Source organism: Folsomia candida, unplaced genomic scaffold, assembly GCF_002217175.1.
Source record: "Folsomia candida strain VU population unplaced genomic scaffold, ASM221717v1 Fcan01_Sc028, whole genome shotgun sequence".
Classification (NCBI taxonomy): domain Eukaryota; kingdom Metazoa; phylum Arthropoda; class Collembola; order Entomobryomorpha; family Isotomidae; genus Folsomia; species Folsomia candida.
The window spans coordinates 369,919-389,745 of record NW_019091220.1 but is presented as its reverse complement, the minus strand read 5'-3'; the positions used below and the strand labels follow the sequence as shown (position 1 = coordinate 389,745).

The 19,827-nt window shown below is 35.4% G+C and overlaps 6 protein-coding genes across 7 annotated transcripts; 2 read left to right on the top strand and 4 right to left on the bottom strand.

Moving 5' to 3' along the window:
- Positions 1–134: 134 nt before the first annotated feature.
- Positions 135–2,692, bottom strand: LOC110859770 (oxygen-dependent coproporphyrinogen-III oxidase). The gene is made up of 9 exons (XM_022108756.2): positions 2,381–2,692; positions 2,198–2,302; positions 1,943–2,120; positions 1,662–1,861; positions 1,300–1,601; positions 1,106–1,225; positions 943–1,023; positions 766–854; positions 135–685 (listed from the first exon to the last, which is right to left on the bottom strand). Coding segments are annotated over exons 1-9 (1,170 nt in total). The 5' UTR covers positions 2,383–2,692; the 3' UTR covers positions 135–592.
- Positions 2,693–2,866: 174 nt separating this feature from the next.
- LOC110859774 (growth arrest-specific protein 2) lies at positions 2,867–8,599 on the top strand. The gene is made up of 7 exons (XM_022108761.2): positions 2,867–4,516; positions 5,529–5,911; positions 5,992–6,101; positions 6,160–6,301; positions 6,394–6,803; positions 6,878–7,003; positions 7,090–8,599. Exons 2-7 carry the CDS (start codon positions 5,602–5,604, stop codon positions 7,408–7,410), a joined length of 1,419 nt encoding a protein of 472 aa, XP_021964453.1. The 5' UTR covers positions 2,867–4,516; positions 5,529–5,601; the 3' UTR covers positions 7,411–8,599.
- LOC110859775 (charged multivesicular body protein 2b) lies at positions 8,596–10,316 on the bottom strand. The gene is made up of 7 exons (XM_022108762.2): positions 9,947–10,316; positions 9,775–9,866; positions 9,613–9,701; positions 9,515–9,542; positions 9,243–9,423; positions 9,048–9,154; positions 8,596–8,952 (listed from the first exon to the last, which is right to left on the bottom strand). The coding sequence occupies exons 1-7, from the start codon at positions 9,981–9,983 to the stop codon at positions 8,836–8,838; spliced, it is 651 nt and encodes a 216-aa protein (XP_021964454.1). The 5' UTR covers positions 9,984–10,316; the 3' UTR covers positions 8,596–8,835.
- Positions 10,317–10,438: 122 nt separating this feature from the next.
- Positions 10,439–15,807, bottom strand: LOC110859894 (zinc finger MYM-type protein 4). 2 transcript variants are annotated; one of them, XM_022108922.2, is made up of 14 exons: positions 15,266–15,807; positions 14,536–15,173; positions 14,295–14,459; positions 14,080–14,205; positions 13,792–14,011; positions 13,570–13,719; positions 13,381–13,463; positions 12,911–13,291; positions 12,438–12,819; positions 11,710–12,356; positions 11,328–11,610; positions 11,124–11,242; positions 10,839–11,032; positions 10,439–10,764 (listed from the first exon to the last, which is right to left on the bottom strand). In XM_022108922.2, the coding sequence occupies exons 1-14, from the start codon at positions 15,330–15,332 to the stop codon at positions 10,617–10,619; spliced, it is 3,603 nt and encodes a 1,200-aa protein (XP_021964614.1). In that variant the 5' UTR covers positions 15,333–15,807; the 3' UTR covers positions 10,439–10,616. The 2 variants fall into 2 exon arrangements, with proteins under 2 accessions (XP_021964614.1, XP_035715741.1); XM_035859848.1 differs by lacking the exon at positions 15,266–15,807 and having other exon boundaries at positions 14,536–14,831; positions 14,930–15,114.
- A 54-nt stretch (positions 15,808–15,861) lies between these two features.
- Positions 15,862–16,918, top strand: LOC110859957. Its single transcript, XM_022108997.2, has 3 exons — positions 15,862–16,345; positions 16,417–16,481; positions 16,562–16,918. Exons 1-3 carry the CDS (start codon positions 16,309–16,311, stop codon positions 16,775–16,777), a joined length of 318 nt encoding a protein of 105 aa, XP_021964689.1. The 5' UTR covers positions 15,862–16,308; the 3' UTR covers positions 16,778–16,918.
- Positions 16,919–18,875: 1,957 nt separating this feature from the next.
- LOC110859772 lies at positions 18,876–19,732 on the bottom strand. Its single transcript, XM_022108757.2, has 3 exons — positions 19,607–19,732; positions 19,343–19,540; positions 18,876–19,252 (listed from the first exon to the last, which is right to left on the bottom strand). Exons 1-3 carry the CDS (start codon positions 19,641–19,643, stop codon positions 19,116–19,118), a joined length of 372 nt encoding a protein of 123 aa, XP_021964449.1. The 5' UTR covers positions 19,644–19,732; the 3' UTR covers positions 18,876–19,115.
- Between the last annotated feature and the right edge of the window lie 95 nt (positions 19,733–19,827).

The following is a 19,827-nucleotide window of genomic DNA, read 5'->3' as shown; positions in this document are numbered from 1 at the left end:
GAGATAAGAAAACATGGACAACTCTACTCAATTCTAAATATGAAATTTAAAATAAACTATGATCGGATCTTAAAAAATATAATTACAAGTTGTAATTTACAATGTAAAGCAAAGATAGAAATTCTGTCAGAATATAAATGGAAACTTAACGTTTTATTTCTTAGCTCATACTTAATGACTTGTTCAACACAACACACTTAAACTCTATTATTCACACATACAATTTGTGCGATTCTGAAATTAATAACAATCAATTTTAACTGAATTACAATACTCTTTAGCGAAAAAAGAGAGGGAGAACTCGACTGCAACTCTTCTTCACGGCGACTAACAAGTTACAACGTGTCTGTCTACCACGCACTGTACAGCCAAGAATTGAGGCCGTCAGTAAATGATAGAAAATAGAATTTTTGATTGCATATTGCCTGCTGCATTCTTCTGCCGGATTCTTCTAATAACCAACCACCATCATCAACTTCATTCATTCATCATTCGCTAACATATTATCGTATCGTATCGATAAGTAACAACAATATTGCCTCCGTATCACAGTTCAATTCAGGTAAGTCAATTAATACCACGACAAATATTACTAACAACTGACCCAATCTTTGGGGTTTTTCAATATTTCTGTCAACTTTAACTCTTCAGAACCTTTGGTAGGAGAGTGCATGTATTCCCATCTCTGCAATGCAATAATTAGAAACATAATGTACGACAAGAATTTGTAGTAAAATGACATTGTTTGTTGTTATCATCACATACCGCAGTTAGAGGAAGAGACATCAAAATGCTCTCATACCGTGCACCAGGGGTGTACAGGCCAAATTTTGTGCCTCTGTCATAAATTAGATCTAGAATCAACATGTAAAAATTATAAGAAGTGATCAGTATGGAAATAGAAATAGGCCAACATGAGTCAAAAAGTAGCAAATCTCGTACTGAATTCCACGTAACGACCTCGTCTTAAAAGTTGCCATTCCCTCTCCTTCAAACCATAGCCGTCCGTTTTGTGCTGCTGGACTGCAGAAATGTAAAGAAATTATTGGTAGAGGAATTCATTTGAATAGAAATAGATTAGTAATGGCAGAAAGTCTTTCATTACCTAAAGGAATGTATGAGGGGATGACAGCTTCTGCACACGATGTCACGAAATTGAATGCACTTTCTTTATTGGGTTCATCCAAGTCGTCAAAGAATATGCCACCAATGCCTCGTCGCTCCCCTGAGGTATTAAATATGGAAATCATTCTATTTAAATGAAAACTATGATTTAAAAGTTGTTTACTGCATGCATACCTCGGTGGGGGATTGAAAAATATTTGTCGCACCAAGCCTTGAATTTTGGATACCACTCAGCCCCATGCTTATCACATGCTCTCTTGAGGGTGGAGTGGAAGTGGACTGCATCCTTCTCATTTAGATAATACGGGGTAAGGTCAGTCCCCCCTCCAAACCACCATTCCACCCCAGTGTCAGTTTTCACCTCAAAGTATCGATAGTTGAAGTGAATCGTGGGGACGTAAGGGTTCCTGGGGTGGATGACGCTGCTGATTCCCAGAGCGTAAAATGGGAGTGAGTCACCTTTAAATTCTCGGCCACTATTAATGTAGAAATTGCAATTAGCATATGAAAATTTATATTTTGTCTTCTCATTTTACCGAGATTTCATCTGTGCAACTGCGCCCGGCGGTAAAGTTCCATGAACAACTGACACATTGACGCCAGCTTTTTCAAAGACGTGACCATCCTGAATGATACAGGTCACTCCGCCACCCCCATCATCACGAGTCCATCGATCCACCCTGAATTTCGTGGGGAATTCGTTTTCCTCTTTTTCAATAGCGTGGCAAAACTCAGCCTTTAGCAATAAATTTATTATTTAATATTTGAAGGATTGAATATTTTGGGGTAAAAGTTGGCAAATTAAGTATGTATTTACTTGTATCCGCATAATTAGTAATTCCATCTTCGTCCGCATTTCATCTGCATCTTTCTCCAACACGGACCGTGAGGTTAATGGTTCCGCCATGAAAGATTTTATGAGTGAATTTAAATCTTGTTGTTGCTTTCCTTGTGCGTGTGCTTCATTAGTAAAAAGACCTCCAGCCAAAACAAACCTTAAAGACGATAAGCAATAATGTACTATCAATTCATACGCATTATCTATGCACAATTAAGTTAAGTTACAACTTACAATGGAAATTGCTTATTTTTCATCACCCATTTCACACTTGTAACCGTATTACGAATCACCCGTCGCCGAAAACGGGTGTAACCCATTATCAAAAATTTTCCAAACCTGCAAAATGGACAAAACTAAATGAATATCTTCAAATTAGACAATGAGATTTTGTATATGATAAATATCATTACTTACATCGCGATAAAATGATCACTTAAAATATTCTAAAAACAATTAAGACTCGTAAATTCGAAGAAAAATTGAAAACGCAACGAAAATTTTAATTAAAAGATTTGAAATTGGAAACAATTTGTTTTAAAATAATTTTACTATAATGATTAACAGATTTTACAAAAAATCTCTTTTTACATACTAAATTGAATAAGAATACAAGAAACGGGGATTCAACTACTCAACTCTCTCAACCGATGATTTTTCGTCTGGTTTAAATTTGGTTGCCTGATTTTTTTTCCACAAATGGGTTTCGTTTATAATAAAAGCAGATGCATTTCAGTGACACAAGAAGATTAAATAAGTCATGCTAACAACTACATAATTTAACTTATCACAAAAGTCTCATCAGCATGTCATAATTGTCATGCATGTAAATTCGTATGCATCTTGTTCAACTTGTAGCAAACATAAAGTCTAACCCATAGATTGTCTAATCTAAATCTAAAATACACATTTTGTTCCATTTAGTTTTGCTCCTTGTTTTTATCTGCTCTAGGGTTAAATATAGTCGTTGAGTTTGTTTAAAACAAGATTTTTCATGCAGATTAAGGGGACTTTTTTTAGGGGACGATTGAGATGAAACAAAACCATTCATAATAAAGAATCGACCCTTCTATTCCGAATGGCCTTCCTGTTCAGTGTCATGTCATGCATTGGTTTAGTTAGTGTAATGTACTCTGTCTTTTATACTGCACCATCAGAGGAGAACGGAACACGAATTGGGTTGGTTTTCGGGCTTAAACAACAGTCTCAAAAACTTCCTACTTCCTCCCAATCTGACGATGGGTGTACTAACATGCAGTGTGTAAGTAGCAGCTAACATAATAAAAACGATAACGAAATCCTATTTTGATCAGTCAAACCTAACCTTCCCCAGAAACGAACGAGTGAAATAAGGCTATTTTAATAATAACAACATGTAATCAATTGGTCAGGTGCTCTTATTGGTCAATATTGTTTTCGTACAATCCTGGTTATAATAATCGATCTTGGAATTGACTATGTGATCTAATTCCGTTCCTACTAATAAAAATCCTTCATTTCCAACAATCATTGTTAACGAAAGGACATAACAACAAATTAACATTTGCGTGGTCTCGTGATTGAGTGACAGCTAGCATATACAGTGCAAAATGTGTTTAAGTTTATTGGCAACTTAATCTAGTTTGACAGTTTGTTAAATGTTGTGTTTTGTTTTTGTGTGATTGACTTTTGACATTTCATTTATTTTCACTGCCTACTACAAATTATTTGACATTTTTAGATTGAACCTGTCCAAGTTTTGGGCGTGTTATTGGGTTGAGTTACTAATTTTCTAACAATATAATGATTATTGATCTCTAAATTAAGAGGACGGATAACGAAAATTAATCTCAAATTAAGAATCCAAGTTACAAAAACGATCTCAACAAAACTACTCATAAAATATTACCAGTTTTCTCTTTAATGTACGTTGTTTTACTGGGATATTATAATTTTTTACCGTTTACTGAACCAAACGAACCTTGACCTCACAAAAAAGTTATCCCCTATTGCATTAAACTTGAGTGAATTCTCAAAAAAAGGAAGGAAAGAAGGAAGAAGATTACTTATGTAACTTGCAAAAAAACTTGTACATGGCTCATCGGTCCGTGGAAAATTGCAGCAGATTGCAATAAGTGAGAATGCGACACGGATCATCATCTTAAAAGTGTCATGCTTCATTGTATCGTGATGATGTTAAAAATCTGTGATGTAACTAAATGACAGGAAGTCAGCAGGACTTTATACCTCTCCATTATTCATATATTGTTTATTGCACCTGACAACTTTGCTCTATATTATATTACATAGACGATCAAAATCCCCATGCTGGTCCTTTGTGCGTATCGAAAATTATATATGAACGTAATGAACTACGAAAAAACTCGTGACATTGAATCAAACAATTGTGGATGATTTTTGCAATCAAAAACATAAATAAATCCAACAACATAACAGCTCAATCTAGCATTTTACAGTTTTTCGCAACATTTATACGTTTAAGCTCAGAGTCAGTCAGACATTGTTAGAGTTGTTACAGGATAGATTGATCATTGATGTATCTCGATTTGTAAGGTAAGACAATACTGCTAATTTTTTTACATTATTAATGAAAATTACTTTGTAACTACTTTGTAACCAGTAAATATCAACATGATAAGTTGGCATCCAGGAACCAGGCAGGTTTACATGCATTTAGTCGTATGAAAATTAGAAAAAATCACTGAATATGCATTTATAACATGGATCAGTTTGTATTACAACGAAGCCTGTAATTTAAGCGTCAGTGTACACTTATGTACAAATGAAAAATGACTTCACTTATTTGGCATTGAGTTTCCATTTTTGTCTCTCTGCGTTTGATTTAGTATTCACAATTACAATATGAGATCCATTTTGTTGAGGTGCGAGTGAGATGAGCTATTTTTTGTGCCCAACTGTCCACCTACCATTTTACGATTTCATTATGACACATCAATAGAGATTGAAAATCTTATAATGCTCTCCACAGGTCTTCTGGAATGAAAATAAAGCATAAAATCCATCAATCATACATATAAACATGAATGGTATGAAATTGCATAGCCTATTATTATGCAGTCTTGTGTTGATTAATATTTCACTTCGGTCAGTGTATCATCCTGTTGTCATTTTGAATGGTCGTTGATTGTGATAGTTTGTGATTTGATCTAAAGTCACTCCGAATTTTAATTAGATTAGATAGTTGCGTAATTCTTCAGGTAGGAATAGGTAGGAATAATAATTTAGATTAAAATCTACAAATTCATGCATATAATAAATCAGAAAAAGATGTTTGCTCATCCACCCTCGATCCTTTACTGATAGAAAGATACACATACTGACTGTAATAAATGAGTAAATCGTAGTTTTCGGAATACTTAGATGGCTAGCTTTTATAAATTAGGGATAATGTGCATGCGTTTATATGGCTGTGAAGTATATTATCTGTGTGAAACTAATGACACAGCTTCATTACAGTGTTGACCATTGAGAAAGAGATTACAATTACACGCAGCCCATGCATTTTGACTCTACAACGTAATGAAGATTGTGAAAAATTTTACAGGGAAAGCTGAATTGCCAGTGTGATAAATAAAGCCAAGTTTTACCACCCACGAGCGAACGAGTCATAAAGAAGAATGGATTTCTTAGTCAGACGTCGATCCTTCAATTTGGGTCATAACAATCAGAAGGAAGTGGATTTGAGACTGAACTTACCAGAGTGCAGTCCAATGTTGTCGAGAAGACGCAGTGTCAGCCCTCTCATGTCCCCCATGGGTGGACAGGGTTCCATTACGTCGATCTTTGAACGGAACAGACAAGCTCCAAGCTTTCCGCAGACTGAGGACGAGCAACTTTATTTGTTTCACGAACGGATTTTATGGAATCAGGAGAGATCATTGTTACCACTAGCACATGACCTGTCCGATTGGATGAGTGGGATTTTGGGTGAGCGATTAATTTGGTCACAATATTTTTTAAACTTTTCGTGAATATTTCTCATTAATTTAATTGTTTGTATTATGTAGGCGTAAATATTTGTCCAGCAAATTTTACCGAGACATTAGAAACTGGAGTTGTGTTATGCCAGCTTGCAAAATTGATTGAACGTAAAGCTGGTGAAGTGGGTGACGCCAAGGTATGGATAGGATTTTGTGGGTGAAATATTGGGAAAATTCATAAATAAATAAATTCAGGTACGACCAAGAATAATTGGAAGAATTCGACCGAATGCAAGACCAGGATCATTCTTTGCGAGAGATAATGTCGCAATTTTTCTCAACTTTTGTCGAGATCTTGGCGTGCACAACAATCTAAAATTTGAGACGAACGATTTAGGTAAGCAAAAATCGTTAAAAATACCCCAGTCTCGATAGAATTGTAAATTGATTCTAATTATAAATATGCATTGATTGAAATGAATCACGTAGTAAATCACGGAGATATTAGAAGTGTTCTAATTTGCCTGATGGAAGTGGGTCGTCTCTCAGTCAAGTATGGAATCGACCCACCAGCCCTTATCGCAATGGAGCAAGAAATTGACTGTGAAAGCAAGGATAACGATTCTATTAAGATAAGTAATGGAACTTTGGTCAACAGTCAGAGTGACAATCAAAGCCAGTGTGATTTTGGAAGTGAAACATCGGACGACAACAAAGAGAATCCTCATGAAAATCCTCCATTGATCCTCGCTACTCCTAATAAAACTACTTCAGAGTTGGGAGTTCAAACTGATTTATCAGACAGCGTGGATTCTGGATTGTTGGCAGATGACGATTTGAACAATCATGCCGATGAAGAGTCGGATGAGCCTACTCCTACATCAGAGCTGGATGTCAAGGTGCAATCCATAATCATTTACATGTTAAGCGAGATTTGTTATAGTTGTCTACAATTTTTATGATTAATGTATAGATAAACGAACTAACCCGCATTTCTGGGCAAACCTGTCGTTGCGTGGAGGAAACTCGAAGGAACTTTAAATTAAGGAAACTATCAGAAGGAAAATATTTGATAAATGGAAGGACCGTATTTGTTCGGGTAATTAATTAATTTTTTAACTTTACTGTAGAAATACTATTATGAACTATATCGTTAATAAATATATCTAAAACATACCCATGCAGCTTTTAAAAGGGATTCACGTCATGGTGCGAATTGGAGGGGGATGGGAAACGTTAGAAGAATTTCTTGTCCGAAATGACCCATGTCGAGTGTCAATCAGACGAGCGTCAATCGTTCGACGCCCATCGTACTACCAAGGTATGAATCCACCTTCAAATTGGACCCATTGTTCCACACCGACCGGGTGGTCAAAGAAAGATGGGGGACGACCCGCCTCCAGTCCTCCTGTCATGATGTTGGGGACAGGATTACGCCCAATGTCCTGCTGCTCTACCCCACAAAGATCTCGTCACTCGAGTGGACAGTCCTTGAATCTGATTTAAACTAACCATGTTGACGGTAATACGTTCACCAAGAAGGAATAGTATTACCGGGTAGGAATTATAATACAATCTCAGGCGCCTCATACCAGGTTGCGGGTATATATAAGTATGCATACATATAATTGAATCAAACGAGTATAGGATGATGACAGATTAATCCATTCTACATAATTCAAACAAAATGTTGTTGCCAAACTGCTTAAGTCCAAGAGGGTAAAACCAAAGATTAAGACGCTGCAGTTATTAATTAACTTAATATTATGTTTTTGTTGAAAATATGAGTGATGCATAATGCATTTTTCTGTTGTATTATACATATACGTATAATTTGAGTCTCACATAATTCTCACAAAATATCTAATTCCACACTACTATATACATTCACTCAAAGGTCTCGATAGTCTGATTTCGTGGTATTATATATTACTTATCTACAAACAAAAATTCAGAATCTATAAAGAAGAAATATTGTACATGTATATTAGTGTAACGGTGAGTGGGACGGTTTTAGGAATTTTCTTGAAACGGAGAAATATTAAGGAATGCAAATGTATTTTTAATTGCATGATATATATATGCACTTTACATATTAATTTTATATTGTGTTGGGTTGTGTATTATTTTTATTGCAGCATTTATGTATTACCACTTTACAGAAGGGTTTATGCGAACTAGTTTTCAAAACATTCAACAAAGTTGACCTGTGCCATTGCCTATTAAATTGTAATTCATGAATCGTCCAGATAAGCATATAGAGATTGGTTTAAGAAGACGTTTGGGCAGTTATTATTGAGCTGATGAATGTTATATGATTGGTTTTGCTGTAGCAATTCCGTACGAGCTCTATTTTAAAAGAATTTAAAAAATGCACTGTACTGGTTACTTACTGCACTGTTGTTGTACTAAAGAGACAATTAAAAAAAATCAACTACATACTTCTACTCACTCTTTAAGCAATACATGTGTAAATAATAAATATGAAATGCATGAACAAAATAGTTTGCTTCAAACTTGTTGAACTAATCCTATCCTGGTCACACCATTATGAAACTAAAAGTTACCAAACAATTATGAAACAAGCTAGCTAACCTAAAATTATGGATACAATGTTGAAAGCTTAAAACTGTATTTTAATTTCAGACTGTGTAACATTGGGAAAAATGAATGAATAAACTGTTAATTAAATCAATTTTTCTGTGTATCATTTCATTATCAATTCCGCGTTAAGTTTATACAACAAAAATTAAAACTTTACAGCGCGATGTATGTCACATGGCCTATAAGTGTTTAGAATAATTCGCAATTGAAGACTCGTTTCAAGACTTGCACATCTATGATCTAGTTTTCTTCGTAATAATTGGTAGGTAAAGTCATCACAGACACAAGAGGTACGGACGTTGTAAGGCAATTGTTCTAATTTACCAACTACGTCCGGAGTCTAGCAAGTTGTTGTTCCAAATCATCATCAGTGGGAACATCAGGCAATTTAGATCTTGAAGATTCTCCAAGTTTGCCAGACCCTGCGGAAGGAGCTGTTGCCAACTAGTTAAATTAAAGAATGAAGCAATTTTATTTATTTATTCGTCAATTTATGATCAAAAGTGAAAAGAAAGAAAGAAAAATGTGCTGTTAAATACCTTTCCAGATATTTCAATACCGATTTCATCAAGGACTTTGCTGATAATTTGATCTTGTTCTTCTTCGTCATCCGACCCAGCAAATATGTCATCCAAAGTATCGTTCACTATAAGGAAAAAACACGTTCCATGATTAATATGAACACGCTGAGACGATGATAGGAATTACATAGACTGTGTGTATACAATACTTACTCATTTCATCCGTCATTTCCATTTTTGTAGATTCCTTTGCAAATTCTTGTAATGTTTTATTAAGTTTGGCTGGATTTGTTAATTTGTTCATTTGTCCCATCGTCTTAGTTGTTTCTCCCATAATTTCGGCCATTTTTGCATTAGCTCCCATGACTTTCGCCGTTGTTCCAACCGTTTGAACCTGAGATTTGTAAAATTATTTATTCAAAATTAGATTGTGCAATCGCTGAAATCGCTGGAATCAGTGTAAGTATTCTTAATTATGATATTACCTTTCCTTTAGCAGCGTAAGTTCTCGTCCTAAAAAGATATATAATTAAACATAGATTACAAATTCTTTATATCTACTTTATATAATCTAAATTATTACTTTGCTTTACGCATCTGCACTAGCTGCTTTGCTAAAAGTTTGCAAACGTCTGCATTTCCTTCTTTTGCGGCCTTTTTTATTTCCATTTCCTGTTAGACAATAGAGTGTCGTTAGATAATGCTTCGTCGATCATTTCCAATTCATTTTATAAATTAATTTTACCAATTTCTTTTCTTCTTGTGTTAATTTGTGCTGTTCTCGATCCAACTCCCTCCCAACTTTTCGTAATGCTCTGTCATTTTCCTTCATCAGCTCTGGAATTAATTAGTAAACTTAGTAAAACGAACCAACTAAACATTCAAATTTCAAAAATCGATGCAGAAATTAATATTACCTTTCTCTGACTTTTTCCCAAATCCCAAGAACGCCATTTTTACAATATTCGAGTGTAACTTGTATTTGTTAAAAAATTACTTTCGTTGGTTTAGCTCCGCCCAATCAATCAATATTTGTTATTCTCACTCAATTCTTAAAATGTGAAACGACCGACAATAAATAAAAACAACAAAGCTTCAGTTTTGCCAACCTGCAAATTTGAAGTGAGGTGACTGAATGTATAGTAATTGGAAAATAAGTAAGTACGGCACGGCACTAATAACTAATTGCCAAAGGAGGATTATAAGTCGATAAGCGCAGCTCAAATATTCGGCAGCAGTTGTGAGTTGTGACGAAAAGAGTATGACGACAACTTGTGATTGACCCATAGTTTGAACAAGCCACATGCAACAACAGATGATGATGATTTGAGATGGTGACTCATGTTCATCATTGTGTGCTTTTCCCATGATTTTGCTTGGCGTCTTTACAATAAATAGAAAATAGCACGTAATTTGTAATGTAAATTTATTATTATAAATTATGAATACAAAGAATATGTGACATATAAAACTTAAATAAAGTTAATTTAACAGTGTTATATAAGATGCCTTCATAAATGTTATTATTTATATATATGTATGTGCTCTGATTAGTACCACCAACTATTATAGTTTGGAATGTCGAAATTAATCAGATTCTCCTTTTATCATCATGGCCCTAACTAACATTTGATAAATCTTCATTTGATCCAGCGATTCTTCAGAATACCAGATAGACTCGGTCAGATCAACGTCGGATTTGATGGCTTTGTAAAATTGCCCGTCAGCATGAGCGCTAGAAAGTTATTATTAAACGTTAATATATTTAAGGCTCATCAGGAATAGTGATCATATTGAAAATTTTTATACCATTTCGAAATATACAAGGAAAGTAGTCGAACAGGACATTTTTCACTCATGTCAGGAAGTTCAACAATTTCGATTCCTTCACATTCGGGCACTTCTTCTATTCTTAGAAAGCTGGCTTCCATCCCAGTTTCAGGATTGACCTTTCTGAATATTTTGACTTGTCCAAAATGCAGCTCAGCATGCTTTTCCCAAATCTATTTCACAAGATAAAATGAAATTCTATTACTGATTCATGAATTTATACTTTCATAATTTGTTGAAAAAGTAATATTTATGAATGATTACCTTTAAATGAAAGTTTTTATATAATATGTAGACCAATGTGAACAACAAAACTCCAGGAGAAGCGTCGCCCAATTGTTGAGATTCCCAAAAATGCTTATCTTCTATCCTTGTATTAATACCTGATAAATTAATACACATAATATTTAATAAATTAATAACTAGAAATAATAATGCTAGTGTAAATGTTTGTAATAAGTACTGTACCTTGAGCACAATCAGATTCTGCATAATTCGTAATAGCTTCGACAAATGGATTATAGACAACGTCATAAAAAATATTATCAGGTCTTTCACCAACGTCTCTTAGGTGCTGTTGAACGCAAATACAAAGGTAAAGTATTGTATCAGCCCGGTATCTCTCTCCACTTGGTTTAGTTCCCTTGCTGACCCATTCAGCAAGTTTTTCAGCAAGGTCAACCGAACTATAATTTATAGGATCTGAGGTAGGTCCAAATGACATTTTCCAAGCTTTGATTCCATACTCGATCTATCCATATTATGATATAAAACTTCATTTTAATGGACAAAGTTCAAAAGAAACAGTTGACTGATTTCAGTGTTGAGGGATTTATATGTATGTGCTTACCCTGGTTGATTTTTTTCTAACAGGAGACGCAATCGCAGGGGTTGTTGTCGAGGAATTAAAAGCAGTGGATTCACTATCATTTGAAGCATTATCATTCCTGTCTATTTTATCACTATTGAGCTCTGGAGCAACCGGTGGGATCGGTTGATCCGGTTTTTTGAGCTCTATCATTTCCACATCGTCAGACTCTATTGTGACAACGTCAACTGTTGGGGGTGGAGGTGGTTTTAAAGCTGGTGCATTAAACAGTGCTGGAATTGGGATGGGGACTGGGATTGGCAATGGAAATGGGTACGGAATAGGAGTTTCCATTAAATATACTGGGACAGGAATATAAAATGGAATGGGCATTGGAAATGGGACATATTTTGTTTCTGTAACAGTTTTCAAAGGAATTCTTTCCATGTCGGCGATAGCAGACTCCTCTGTTTGAGTGGACGTTGTTGAAGTTTTAGGATAAGCCATTGTACATTTATTTGCCGTTTCTGGTGATCCTTTTAGCTGGGCAATGATTTCATCGATATCTTCTGACGTAATTACCCCATTCCAACCATCAGCATCAGTCTGTTCTTGGGCATTTACACTTCCTTCCAGTGATGTCTTAGTTGTTGCAAAATCCTTCATCACGCCTGGATCCAGCGAAAGAACTAGCGATAAAAACGTAAAATAACAATGTCATTTCAATTTTATCCAATATTTATTAATGTTCTGGATATTGTATTGCATACGCTGAGATAAGTTGAATTGGTTTACGGTGCCATCCGTTCCAACCCTATTAGCTAGATTAGCTATTCCTCCAGATGCAGGGATAATATTTCCGAGATTATCAATTACAAAAGGTTGATCCATATAAATATTTGTATTTCCACCAGCTGAAGTCGACATTGATGAAACTGAGCTGATTACAGGGACAGTCATGTCCTGCTGGCTCGTAAGTACTACTTGGTTAATACTTCCTCGTACTTCTTCATCATTAGCTGCATTCGCTATTGAGCACTTCAAATTTTGTATATATGCTGGAGTGCATGGCAAACAATTTAGTGAACAGGCTGCATATCTTAATTTTTGTCCTTCAAATAATTGAATCAAGTCATAGTTGTATTTTTTAACCTGCAACAAATAAAACATCAATAAATAAGGGTTTTTTAAACTGTTTTAGTTATAAATAAAGCACAAGTGTTACTCTAATTAATAATCTCACCTTGCAAGATATGCAGGACAATATTTGTCGATTTTTTAATACAAAAACATTTTTGCATGTGGGAGAACAAAAGCCATTGACTTTGCCACATGTTGATACATACTGAGCTGTAGTTTCACCATCAGAAATGTCAAATTTGTGGTATTTTGAACACATCTCACACTTGCTGGGAGAATTGACTCCTTGGGCTTGAAGCAGTCGCTTCCAACAGTGTTCAGAGCATGACTTTAAAGTTGATGTACTTGACGAGACTAATTCTTTGAAGCAACTTTGATGCCCTCCGCAGATAACGCAGATACATGGTTGTGACGACTTTGCCTTCACATATTGGTCGATATTCTGCTCTACATACATTTCGACACAATCTTGAGAACAGAATTCCTAAACACAGGTAAAACGACAACATTATTTTATAGCCTGTAAAATTAAATTTCATTGGTAGATTGATAAATCTGTTATTTAATACTTACTTTAGGAGTCTGCTTAGCAGGTAGATTAGCTAATATAACATTTCCAAGACGTTTAATGTCCAACTGACAGTGAAAACACACACCTATATTTGGAGTGACAAAAGAAAGCCTTATTATCTACAGTTACGCGCAGCGGAGCAAGCGCCTTGTATTCGAGTAATAAATATTAAATTAATGTTAATTTCTCACGAGCATTTTTCTTGTACACCTCCAAGCACTGACCACAGCAAAATTGCCGAATATCACTACCAAATCGCACGCAGTATTTTCCTAAACTTAACCAGGCGACGCTATTTGAACAAGTTGCGCATCTACCACCAACTTGCACCTGATAGGATCCTGAAAAAAGTACAATTATATTTGCTTCAAGTTATGAAAATATATGCGTACAAATAAAATATCCGTTATTACCGACACAACGATCAGAACAAAAATTCATTGTCTCCCAATAATATGTCCGTTCTAATGATAGTTGTTGAACGTTAGAAGAAATACCACACTTCTTATTAGCACAGGCTAGTGTCCCAGACCCAATAACGCTTCGAGTTTGTCTGTGCTTGCTAAAGCAGGTGTTGCTACAAAAAAATACTTCTGTTCCGAATTGTTGGATTTTTATTTCACAGTGGGCCCTCTGAATAGAACAAGAAGTTAAACCTCAACCTTAAAGCATATCTTTTAAGAATATACCAATAGTCATACCTTCTTGCAAAAGGCGCAAATGTGTGTCTGGCTCTTTGATGTTGACTCTTCGTAATTAGTATCTTTGTTTCCTCCTCTTCGTCTAAGTATCCCATTGTCGTTCTCAGTCTCGCCACTGCTGATCTCCTAAATACAAAATAATATGCAAATGAAAATTACCTAAAGTCCGCTTATACGAGTTGAACAAACTGGACAACATTGTCGTCGTTGCTTACCCGGATGGTGTTTGCCGCTACAGCTGCTGCTGCTCTACGCGGTCGTCCTCTTCTAGGAGCGGTATCACTTTCTTCTTGGGCGTCTACTTCTATGATCTCATTATTATCTTCATCTTCGCCTTCTCTGAAACTCATCTGCAACATACTTTGAATATCCGGCAGATCCTAATTTCAAATTAAAATAATTTGTAAATTTTACTACATAATTTATTTTATTTTGTTTGTTTATGGATTTACTCACATCAGTTTGTGATTCCTCGTTTGGAATTTCTACAACTTCATCATCGTCTTCCTCCTCAAAAATCCCGTCCATCCTTAGCCTAACGCCACGGTCTTCATTTTCATCGTCTGCATCGTCCATCTCTATCGTTTCAGTCGTCTTCAATGTGTCTGCAATTTTAGATGCTTCCTTGTCGCTCTCCGCCGCCACGTCTGACGAATCATTTTTGTCCATACTTTTTCCATCTACAATATCAGTAGCAACATCGTCAGGCTCTTTCGCTCCGTCGATCTGTCTCTTTCCGCCATGATCTTTATCTAACGACGCATTTGAATTATTATCGTTATCTGATGCTAGTGGATTATTCTGCGCAGACTTGGAGTCATCTTCGCTTAATGATCTTTCATCCACGCACATTTTAGGAGACTCGTTACCGCCGCCGTCCTTCTCATTGGAATTTTTCTTTTCTACCGCTGAGTCGTTATCATCAACGTCCATACTTTTTTCGTTTTCTTGTGGATTAAAATGCTGTGCTGTAGCAATCTCTGAAGAATCTTGTGCATCGTCATCGTCGTCATTATTGAAAAACTCGACGACTTCTTCATTATCGTTTAGATTTAAATCCTCTACAGATTTTTCTTTCTCCAGACTCGTGGGCTCTGGGTAATACAAATATATTCAATTAAGCGTACATATTAAATGTTTATTTATTACCGACGCTACTATAATGTAATGTGTAATGTTTATTTACTAGTTGGTGGATCTGCACAATCATTTGAAAAGTCTCCCTCTGATATATCTGACGCCGACACGGACATGATGACAGAATAAATCAGCCAAGTGTTTAGTTTAATATGCTTGAGTTCAATTTGTAATTTACAAATTACAAAGTTTTGAGTTGTGTCAACTTGCCCTTCTTATCACTACTATTAAATACCTTAAATTAGCCCACGTTCACTTATTAATTACAATAACTACAGTAAAAATTTACAATTTTACAATTAGTCATGATATTCACTACTTTACTTTTTAAAAACTTAATTTTTTGACTTATTTCAGTCTCTCTCTACTTTACAAGTCAAGTTGTATCATCAACAAACAATAGAAGTGCCGAATCTTAAAACTGGCTCGCAAACTAACTGCACAACGTGAGAAAGGAGATATTGAGTAGTTTTGAAAACTTAAAAAGCAAGCCTCAATTTAAAAAAATTTGAATTGATGTTATCAAATATCGACCTGCTAAAAATTATGATGGTGGCATTCGATTGATTTGGTTCGAATCCAGCCCGCATTGGTTTCGCACGTTGGGGGCGGAGCATCGCAAAACCCCGCTTCGAGTTTGCCCGATTCGCCCGCTAGGGGGCGCTTAAGGCAATACGCGGTCAGAGAGATTTGCCGTGCAGACATTTTAAAAACGTTTTTCAAGCGTTTTATTTTTATGCTAATTTCAACACTGAGGTTTTAAATTGAAAGTATTTGAGTATTTGGTTTATCTGAGCGCTAAAATAAAGTCATCGGTATGCATTTCGTAACTTTATGTGATTGATAATAGCATTTCGTAGGTTTTTGACGAAGTGTTTTACCTTTGAATTTCCAAGCTTTAACATTTTTCGGTAATATGTAGGACCGCTTGTTTACCACTTTGGAAATATATTCATTCCATTATGGATTGTGTTCATGTTACGATTGTGATTGATTTGTGATGCTGCTTACAACGTGTATTACTTCCGTCAACAAATGTTATCTATTATGAACTCGAATTAAAACAATTCATTCATACCTTGCACGCTAAACATGCTGGTGACGAGGATTATCAGTTTTGTGGTATTTGGTGAGCATTTTAACTAACCTATTAAGTTACCAAATACTTACGAGACCACCGATAAAAAAATGTTCAATTAGGTGGCGTCGTTTGCGGGTGTTTAGCAGCGCCGATGAAAGAGGTCAAAGATGAAAAACGCGCCGTTGTACGTGAATTAGTTTGAAGATCGATTTTGTAATTCATAATGTATTTATTCATATGCATTCATTTATGATTTTTAAGTAGATGTCCGGGGGAGGAGCGACGTACGAGATTTTTCCGTACAAACCCGGTAATAATCTAGACCCGTGGGCGCAAGCCAGACAAAATGCATACAGTTTGGGTGGTGGACCTGGTGGCGGCTCTTATGAGAATAATGGATATCTTCCAGGCGCTTATCCTGGGGCTCCTTCGCCAATGCAAACTTATCAAACCTACCCTCCCGGTTATCCAACTCAATAAGAGGCTTAGCTTTCCCATAGTAAACTACTTGGCTAGATAAGCAAAGGATCTTCCTTAATGTATCAATGTTGCCTCAAAGTCTGTGTATTAACGAAATTCCTGTAAATTTGTATGCATCAATAAATTTCCTTCGATATTTGATACGCCTTTGTTCTTTCACAAAAAAAAATTATGTAATTTAATCCAATTCATATTGTACACTTATCGTATAAATGTGTATCCTGAAATAGTGTACAAAATGCACATTTGAGTATTCATCCTGTAATAAAGCGTGTATTAGCTAATGGGATAAGCTTCTTAATCCATGAATGAGGCAGATTGAAAAACCTTTCGACATATAATCCAACGTCATCAATCAAGCTTTTGATTGATTAAACTCTGTACAGTGTACATATTCGCACAGATTCATAGACATGGCTTGACACAGAACTACACGAATATTAATCTATTACAAATTCATCATTGCTTCATTCGCACATCTATCCGATCCCCAGGGCTAAAGCTATATGAATCTTTACCATTCATTGAATTTGGCATTGGTCTTGGTGTCTTCTTTCTTTTTAACTGTGTTATGTACGTACATATGTACATATCCAGTTAAACAAACAGTAATTTAAAAAAATGACTCTTCACTTCAATGCAAAAGTGCCTATTGTTCAATCCCTCATAACAATCCTTTGTGAAATCTATTAAGAGAACCATTTAAAACTGCGAATCTTTTGATTATTAGTACAGTAGTAGTAGTAGCCAAAGTGTGGTATCACGTACATATGTATGTGTAGCATGTTTAAGAGTTAATACGAACGTTACATTACAAGAGCAGAACTTAATTTGCTTAACTGACATGGTAAATCAACTATTTATATCACTCGTGATGGGTGAGATCTGTGGACGCATTAAAAGTTTAGTGTAATCGAATAAGACGAAAATTGCCATTGCAAAAAAATGGTCAAATGTCTTCTATCTTGTTAGAGTTTTGTTTTGTCAGCACAATTTCTGCATGAACACGACATACTGGATCTTGAAGGTAACGTATTAAGATATTGAGTAACATGAAGTATTATAAATATGAGATAAATATTGACAAAGTGTCGAATTGCAATTTTCAGCATGCATGCACATGCTTAGTGGCTGCCCTTTAATACTCAAAGTGCAAAATGTGAATGCAGAAATAAATGAAAACTCTTAAATATTATCAACTTAACTTTCCTGGAACTGCAAAAGTGAGCAGAAATGGAAGACATTAACACAACCAATTAATTTTTACTTCATTTCAATTTGAGAAGTCGTAATATCGAGTTCGTTTCTTGATCGTGGTAGAAAGAAGCAGGATACGAATATAATAATTTATTTAGCAATACTTTTTTTACACGTACATACGACTCCACCACCCGAATTTGCAGCATTATTACTGCAGTGATTAAAGTGGCAAAAAGTGAGCACACCATTATATTTGCAATCACGTCACCGTGTTAATATCTATGTATAAATATTTACTCGTGCATTAATACCTACATACCTATTTAGCTCAATACAATAATGCGTGTACACCTGTCATTACTTCTGGTCGTACTATGGAGTAAGTACATTTATTCGATGAAAATGTTTTGATAATAATATTTAAGCTGTTGTGTCATTAAAATAAAATATGATTTTAACTTTAGTCACAGGAATCTTTTCTGCGACGATATTTGATCGCAAAAATGTGGGGCGGAAAACTGGTATGAAGCGATTCTCGCCCAAAGTGACCAATCAAAAGTTCAAAAAGCTCGAGAATGATGCATCAAAACGGCACATTCAGACTTTCAGAGTTCTGAACTCTGATGAAGCAGAAGAGTTTGCAAGACGACTGGAAGATAAGACTCAAAAGTTTAATGATGACACGAGCAATGGTTAGTACATAAATCGTCGTTGTATTTGGGGTGAAAGTTTCGTAAATTTTTGTCACTAATGGTCTTTTAATAATCTTTTTAGAGAGGAATATTTGGCGATCTCATCCTCAAAAACCAGACTTTGAAGGCCCTGATACTGCTTCCGTTATGGGATTAGGATTTGATTAACGTAGTTTTTTTTGGTGGTAGTTGTAATGACAATATTGTGTATTTCGTTGTTTGACACTTAATTTATTTATCGACGAGCTACAAATATTCCAACATTGATATTACTTTACAACCATTGTGAAATCGTAAGACTTTTATGATGCAAATCGTGTTCCTTGCATGATTCGTACATATTAATGATGACGTCAAATAAATGTCAAACATTTCTCATTTTTTAACAGTGCATATACCCAAATTTATTTTGCCTCTGAAATAATTGATTGTGTTTTAGGGTAAAATTATTTTCCGATATAGGTTCCTCCTGCGTAGGGGTTTACGATGCCACATCCATCACACAATTGCGACACGCCGATTGGCTTACCGTTAAAGAAAGCACGTCCTTTCATTGGTTTTGGTGTTGTTGTGTCAGTATTTTCTATACTCGAAAATTTTACAAGCAATTTATAAGTCAATTATGTATTAAACTTTTTTAAAAACTTTTTACTTTTAACAAATTAAACGTTACCATCTGGACTTCGCCTGTTTCTGGAGTCATCCGTTATGTCGTCTTCAAATGGCGTAAATTGCGATATCTGGCTGTCCGAGATGGACCTCTTCATTCTGTTGTGGTGTAAGGTATTAGCGAATCCCTTTTCTTCGAAAACGGCCATCTTGTCCCCATCCTGAACGGTTCCGGCTGGAGCAGCAGAACTGCTTCCGAATGCTGGCGCACAAATATAATTCCAATTTAATCAAATTAAAATTAAAATTAGAATTTTGTAAATCTTACCAAGCAATAGCAGTGCAGAGATTGTTAAAATCTTCATGGTGGCAAAGTTGGGCTGACCGTGATGATGTTATTATAAATACAATTATATGTGTAAGTAAGTTTCATATTGTTAAACGATTAATCATGTACGGTAAACAACCAAGTAGGTACATACACTTCCTGTTATGACATATTGTTACAATTTGTCGGTTATTTTTCCTATCTATTTATTTATTGTTTTT